The 8,192-nt window shown below is 33.8% G+C and overlaps 1 protein-coding gene across 2 annotated transcripts; it reads right to left on the reverse strand.

Annotated features, from left to right (window-relative positions):
- Positions 1–255: 255 nt before the first annotated feature.
- Positions 256–6,332, reverse strand: LOC143611926 (secretory carrier-associated membrane protein 3-like). Of its 2 annotated transcripts, XM_077086029.1 has the most exons (14): positions 6,284–6,332; positions 6,034–6,111; positions 4,674–4,739; positions 4,352–4,456; positions 3,788–3,850; positions 2,797–2,830; positions 2,515–2,637; positions 2,273–2,335; positions 2,091–2,184; positions 1,374–1,419; positions 1,219–1,286; positions 1,082–1,130; positions 940–1,005; positions 262–441 (listed from the first exon to the last, which is right to left on the reverse strand). In XM_077086029.1, exons 2-14 carry the CDS (start codon positions 6,097–6,099, stop codon positions 355–357), a joined length of 930 nt encoding a protein of 309 aa, XP_076942144.1. In that variant the 5' UTR covers positions 6,100–6,111; positions 6,284–6,332; the 3' UTR covers positions 262–354. The 2 variants fall into 2 exon arrangements, with proteins under 2 accessions (XP_076942146.1, XP_076942144.1); XM_077086031.1 differs by lacking the exon at positions 4,674–4,739 and having other exon boundaries at positions 256–441.
- Between the last annotated feature and the right edge of the window lie 1,860 nt (positions 6,333–8,192).

An 8,192-nucleotide genomic window follows, 5' to 3' on the forward strand; every position in this document is an offset into this window, starting at 1 on the left:
AACATGACACCAACCCACCCACCCAACTAATTTAGTAATCTTAATAAAACATAAATTTCAATTTTTAAATCTCCAATTACATTTTATAACAAAATTAGACCCACAAAACAAGGTAGAATTTTGTACTTGCTGCAACAAGGATGCTAAAAACAAATATAATAACCATGTCTTATGAGCAAATCAGAGCAATCATATAACACAAAATTTACAAAAGTAATCTACTACCATATGTTGACATCTTTCTATACTTAAAACATCAAACAAATCTTTTGAAGTAGTAAAAAAAAGGGCGAAAAACAAGGTTTTAGAATTAACATCAAACTTTCCATAAATCTTTCTCGTAGCACCACTGACTCATACCGCTGCTCGTACTGCACCTCTAGCAACTTCACGTCTCAACTCTGCTGCTTTGCCACTGCCCCGGAAATACATGTATACTTGCTGCATAACCGAAAAAAATTAATATTAGATTCAGAACAGAAATTCATTTTACCCTTTTGCCATTATTGAGGTTATAAATTTTTCACGTTATTGATATGGCTAACGCACATTTGTTTTGTTCCAATATGGTACCTACTGAAGCAAAGGTTAGATGCTGACATGGCGCTGCCGCTTTGCGTGATTTTATTTGCTGTCCTTTTTATATAATACACGTTGATAAAGTAGAATTGTGTAACTCTATCTGATTATTTAATCAGGATAATGCAAAATCAGCAAATAAAACTGCATGCAGGTGCCAAGTCAGCATAAGCGCTTCAGGATAGTAGATTTAGAAACTGTAACGACTATGGTATAAAAAAGTGAACATAGCTACTATCCCACTCGATTTTGGTTACTTTTAGGTGTTTTATGTTTTAATAATACATGGACATCAATAAGTAAATCTCTGGTCATGTATTGCATTTCATACGATTAGAAAAGTCAAAATATCAAACGGACCTGAATAACCCAGATGCTAAGCAGAGACTCGAAAGTAAATAATCCAAACCCCACAAAGTAGAAAATCTACAACAGAAAAATAACTTAATTAGCAAAGAACAAGCGTAAAAATTAATTTTAAAAAACTAGAAGAAAACTTTACCCCAACCAATGCGTGATCGCCAAGAAGATCAACTGCTGGCAGGATCCCTCTGTTTATGAAAAGAAGTCACAAAAACGTTAAACCAAGAGCTAAGTGAAAATTAAGAAAATAAAATATAAAAAGTGAGATGGACTCACGCAAGAGATTTTCCTTTGAAGACAACAGGAGGGGCAACTGCAGCAAAGATGACGAAGCATATATGGATCTATAAACAATAGCGTGTCAGCCATAAGGACATCAATCATCATTATAAGACAAAACAAGATAGTATGACAATGAACAGGATACTTACCAAGTAAAACATGAAGAACCATCCGAACCGCAACGCACTTTCATTCCTGCGATACAACTTGCAATGTAAATTCCATTTGACATATGATCATTAGCTTTTATAGTGTAGATATTCAAGCTAAATTTAACGCCCTGCTTGCGGTGCGCACATATAATGTATATATGTGTGAACCCTTGGGTGGGAAAAAGTAAAATTGCACTAATTTTGACGTTATTTTACTAATCACGTGAAAATAACGTTAAAAGTGGCGGAAGGTTAATCAGGCATCATGTGGTGGCGTTGATAGCCGAAAGACAAGGGCACATGCACCAATCAGCCGGTGTCCCGATGATTGAGTGTTATGTGTCTTATGTCCAAGGCTTGATTCAAAACTACTATCGAGCCGGGGGTCTCACCGGAAGCAGCCTCTCTATCCCTATGGGATAGAGGTAAGGCTGTCTACATCTTACCCTCCTCAGACCCTACCATAGCATTGCTATTGGTGGGATATACTGAGTACGATGATGATGATGATGATGATGATGATATTCAAGCTAAATTTACCAATATTCTTATTGTCGTTATTACAAAGTCTTTTGATACTAATTCTGCCCAACCATTAACCCTTATTTGATATTAGTGAAAACTGTTTTACACATTTTGTTAAACCGCATGTAGAATCAAACTCTAAATTTCCAAAAAGAAACAATAAAGATAAAAAATAGAATAAGGTTTTACCTGAATGCACGGTAAAGAGGCCGGTACCACAGCACATAGGCAAGTGGAACTCCTGATATGAAGTAGATGAGTGAAAGAAACCAGATCTTTGGGTCTAGCAGAAGAAAAAATTACATAAATGTAAGTAACATAGCAGACGTTAGGATCATTAAAACTAAAAAATAAAACCAATCGGCACAAACCTGCGCCCTTAATCCAAGCTGTAGTTGTGGCTATGATATTCCACAAAAGACAGAATACCAGTCCTGATATCAAATGTAAATTATAAATATTAGAGGCGGTTTTGTTTCAAATCCTGAAATTTTGAATTACAGAAAGCTTGGATCCGATATGGATCTAAAAATACTTTTGAGGGTATGCAATACATCTCTTGAAAAGACAAGAAATAAAAATATTGTTGTATGATAAGAAAATATACGCGTACCCAAGTAAGTTGTAAATGCAACATATTGCAATTTCTGAAGATGTATTGGGATCTCATTTGCAATATCATGGTGAATGATTGGGAAAAATGGTGGCCAATTTTTCTCCTCTAGCACAATACCAGCTACAAACAAGAAAGGAATTGGTTAGCACTCATTTTACTTGCCAAAATTCACATCAATTGTGTGTGCATCTGTGCCCACTTTTTAGGTTAGTTTTACTTATAGATCAACAACTACAAGCAATTTAGATGATAAAAAATAATACAAAAAATACAACATACCTCGTGCAGCAGCCTCTTCTTTCCGTTTCACTATCTGCGTAGCATCAATCAGATAATCAAAAGCTTTTCGAGAAAGATTAAATCCATTAGACAGAAAATTTAGGTGTTACTAACACAGCAGAAATTAGAAGTAATGAATACGATTCTTGCTTCTTTCACTTAACGAATTAAAGAATTAAAGTAAGAAAAACAAAACACTTTTTAGATTTTGTTGCTACCCTTGTGATGATCATAATCCAAGTGATTACAAAAATATACAATTCGCTAGGACTAAAAGCAAGAAATAATTTAAAAGGCAGTAACAGTTTTCAAAGTTCTGTGTAACATTTTTGAAAGAATGATTTGCCTAATGTTGAATAGGGTAGAGTACTTTTCTGTTCAAAATGTACAAAAAAATAAATCTTTTAAGAAAAATACTTTTTTAAGAAATACCCTTCAAAAGGAAGAGGAAAACATAAGCACAACAAAGACATTGATAAAGAAAATCCCAAAATCGAAATTTGGTAAACGACAAAAAATAATCAACTTAGCACTAGCATACTAAATCGTGCATCTGCTAGAAACCCTCGACTCTACCTTACAAACACCTTATGGCTGGAGTGCCCCCATTAACATTCATTTTGTGCAACTGCAGCAAGTTCAACTGTTGGATTTTATTGTATTTGTTCTAGTGTGTAAAAAACTTTAAACAAAGTTGTGACCTTGTAAGCAATAAATTGCTTACAACTGCCCACCTTCATTTAAAGTTTCTTTAAACACTAAAAAATATCATATACAATAGGATCTAATAGTTGAACTTACTGCATATGACTCAACAGTCAACTGAAAAGTCAATAGAAGCACTCAAGTTCATGAGGAAGAGGCAATAATTAAACCGATGAACGACTATTGTCTTGGATTTTTTTGTGCAATTACAATAATGTGTGATTATTAATCCTAATACCACATTCACATCATGTATATGTGTGCGTGTGTATTTCTTGTAAAATACCTCTTCTCTCTTCCTCAAGTCAGCTTCCCTAGCTTGCAACTCCTTTTCTTTCTTCTTCAGATCCTTCAAAAAGCATCCATAGAGAGAAAGTGTGATTAGTAATAACAAATAGCAGTTATTCACAAAATGAAGCAGTGTTCCACAAATCCCAATTCAAATTTGTTTAAATGGCCACTTAGGCACTAGTCTACCCACCATTATTTTAACAGCCCACTTAATCTAGTGTCCATGTACTAAGTGTCCTCCCATTGCTTTCAAATTAAACATTTCGAGAATTAAAAAGGTGTCTTCTAACTTGTGTCCATCAACTGAATGTTCTTAATGTGATTATTCAAACCTCAAGTAATTTATAGTGATGGAATAACCAAATTAGTTATTTAGAAATTTAATCATATCAACATATTATATGAAGATATCAAATTTCAGGTGTAAAAAGTATATAAAACATAACTATATTCCATGTGTTTCGATAAATTGCTTACAAGACCAATAAACCGTTAAAACTTTGTTTGAAGTTTATTTAACACAAAAACAAATACACAATAATTTAGCAGTTGCACTTACAGTGGCAGAATCAAGTGGAATGTCAACAGGGGTGCTCTTGTCATAGAAGTCTGCGGGTTCATGAGGAAGAGGCGATAGTCGAGAGTTTGTAGCAGGCGGAACACTCTGTAAAACAAATTCACAATTACAAAAAAAATCACACACTAGTAGACGTGTAGTATAAAAACAAAAAACCTTAATATATAACATAACTACATTAGTTGTACAAGAATACAAACACCAGATCAAACGAAAACAACAATATCATATAGCAAAATAATAAATCATAACTCATAAGTACTGTACTTCTATAAACAAGCAAAGAGAAGGTGTTAAGACTTACTGTTGTGTAGAATGAACCTCCAGAATAACTTGTCTTACCGGTTCCTTTACCCCCAGATCCTTGATCCTGTTTAGGTCAATATATCATTTTCTTGTTGAAGGTAGAGTAACACGCAAAAAACAGACGCTACAAGTTCTTTAGTGTACCCACACCCATCTGAAGTAACTTACGCACTAAATATAAACAGAGTAAAGCTTTCTTTCTAAAATAAACAACCTATGAAAACTGCTTTTGACTTAAAATTCTTCTACAACTATCAAGATCCAATCATACAAAAACAACTGACATTCGGGCATAGTTTGTTAATGGTGATTATAAACTTTCAACTACCAAAACTTAAGAAAGAGAAAAGACCAACACCACAAACAAAAGTTCACTATCTACAGCCCTTAAAATTGTATTGTATGACAGATTGACAGCCAAATTAATAACATGCAGCTAAGAACAGAGTCTATCTCAGAAATCAGCTCCATGAAAACTAGCATATGTAGCGCAAATTGTTGAAATCAAGCTTATAAGCGTAAACAAAAACCAGATCCACTTCGCTCAATGAAACAATGCTAAATCTCATAATGATAAACTTAATATATCTACACATAATATCAATCAACGATTAAACAACTACATTAGCAAACTTAAACCCTAGATTGACGTAAAACCAATGTGAATTCAACTATCGAGCAATATACTCCATCAAATTGATAATAATTGCTGCAACTTACACTGTTTTACTTCAACCTAGGGTTTAATTTGTGAGCGTACTTACTTAATCCTATTCGATTTGAGTATATGCTTTGAATGTTGAATTTGCACGTATTTTACTTCATTTTAGGGTTTAGTTTGTTAGTGTGTTTGATTAATAGTAAGTTAAAGCAATTACTATCAATTTGATTGAGTTTAATGTTTGATCGTTGATTTCGCACTTGTTTTACTTCAACCTAGGGTTTGATTTTTTAGCGCACTTGCTTAATTGTAAGTTACAACAAATAGCATCGATTTGATTTGAGTATGCACTCAATCAATTCGATACTAACTGCTGTTACTTACGGATTAAGCAAGTGCGCTACCCTAAGTTGAAGTAAAACCAGTGTGAAATCAACGATCAAACAACAAACTCGATCAAATCGTAACTAACCGGTGTAACTAACAAATTAAGCAAGTACATTAACAAATCAAACCCTAGGTTGAAGTAAAACCAGTGCTAATCCAACAATCAAAGCATATACTCAAATCAAATGGATGATAATTGATGTAACTTACAAATGAAACCCTAGCTTCAACTAAAAACAGTGTAAACTCAACAATTGAAGCATATACTTGAGGAAATTGATTGATAGTAATTGATGTAAATGTAACTTACAGAGAACGGATTAACTTCGTCAGCATCGCCTTCGTCAAATGGATTTGGATCGTACCGACTAGCCATGGATTCAGATTTCTGGAAATGAGAGAGAGCAAAATAATAATGATAATAAGTGCGGTGTGTGACGAAAGCTAACGATAAAGAGTTGAATCTGAAGCAAACCTGTGTGAAATGAAATAATAATACTACTACTACTAATGATAATAATAATAATAATAATAATAATAATAAGTAGAGAGAGAGATACGGGGTTTCGTCTTCTGCGTATTTGTTGGCGGTCAAATATGGGGAGAAGATTATTTATTCACAATGTAATACTTCACACTTGTTTTTTATGGAACGTTATGTGCGAGCTGGAGGTTTTATCTTAATAGTCTTTCAGGTAATGGGTTTTTATTGGAATTTGAGTTGTGTCTGGTCAGGTTACTAGCGTGGGCTGCGATAACTGATAACAGAAGTGGGTGGCCTTTTCTCATTAAGTGTACTGGTTGGTCGGGCTTTGTTGGTTATAAAAAAAAAACATTGTTTATAGATTTATAGCTTAAGGTTAGTTCAGTTTTGAAAAGGTTATGTCAAATGTATATTGGCTTCTCTGACTTTTACTAGATGTACCCGTTTTCCTTTGTACCCGTGTATATTGCCATCTATACGCATGTAGTGTTGCAAAAATCTCGACCAGACGCTGATTAATCTCCGATTAATTGGTATTCCACACTTTACTGATTAATTTTAGGCTAATCGGCAAATGGTCAAAGCCAATCAAAATCAGCAGTTTCCAGCGAGATTCCAGCAAATATCAGCAGTTTTTAGCGAAATTCCAGCCAATTTCTGACCTAAATGTGTTTGTATTTGTATAAAACTAAAAATTACATATAAAAATGTGTGTGTATATAAAACTGAAAATTATGCATTAAATCCGGTTAATCCCGATGAATCGCTAGTCTTTATCCTACCACCCGACTAGCAACTAGCGATTTTTTCAACATTGTACACATGTATACATATGTTACCACCCACCACCCTCTGCTCACATGTAAGTCATGTTAAGAGGTATAAGTGTATAACGAATACAAAATTAATAATTTTAGGTAATGCCCTTTTAAAGTATAGGGGTAAGTTCTAAAATACATATCCAAATGCCATCCTAGACCGTCCGCATCAGTTCAAAGTAATTTTCTCTACAAACAGCCTAGTTAGCGTGCCACGTCAACTTTCTATTTATTTTTTTCACAAACACTTTTACCTACAACAATAACATATCATTTTTCCCACAAACAACCTCATAATTTTCATATCACCAACATGGAGGACCCACAAACCACCATCCTTCACCATCCTTGATGATGGATCTTTAAGGATTGATGGCCTCCACATCAACCTCTACAACACTTGTCTTTTCCATTCTTCTCACAAATTTCCTCCACATAAGCTATGGATGGCCTTGATGCGAAAGGTCTTAGTATTGTCTAAATTGGTTCACAGTTGTGAGAAAACATCAACAAATGACAGAATCTAGTCAAATCTAGTTAGATTGGTGTTTTTGGCTAAATGCACTCTTTTACTCTTCTTGGTGTATACTTATTCGAGTGTAACCATATTGATATTGTCTTTAACCAAATGTGTTGACGGGCATCAACCGTCAAATACCATTGTCACATGATTAAACAAAATATGTGCCAAGTGTTTGATATGTATACGGGGTGGTATACATGCATGTAGATTGTAAAGGGTGGTAAGATATGTATTTAGAGTGTTGTTAAGTGTTAATACATGTTCTTAAATAAAGTTAATCTTCCATTGTGCTCGTAGCAATGAATATGTTATATGAGTGTTTACATCAAATTAAAATCTCATTGGGCTATGTGTTTAAATAAAATTAATTTATATTTGTGTTGGTTAAGTAAAAACTAACAACACAATATATATCTAATAACAGTAATATTTACTCGTGGTTTACTATTATCAACAGCACAGGGTAAGCCATGTATCACTACCATGTACTTAACCAAACTATTTGCTATTTTTCACTTTCAATGCATCACATATAAAGAAAAAAAGGTTATATGAAGAATAATATTGCTTCATATGATCATATCTTCACATATCGTTCTTCTAAATCTTCTATTTGCAATGCCTCTTTTTAACTTTGGTTTATT

The sequence above is a fragment of the Bidens hawaiensis genome, unplaced genomic scaffold (genome assembly GCF_021521415.1).
Source record: "Bidens hawaiensis isolate Kalapana, Puna unplaced genomic scaffold, B.hawaiensis_p1.1 tig00002236_1, whole genome shotgun sequence".
Lineage (NCBI taxonomy): Eukaryota > Viridiplantae > Streptophyta > Magnoliopsida > Asterales > Asteraceae > Bidens > Bidens hawaiensis.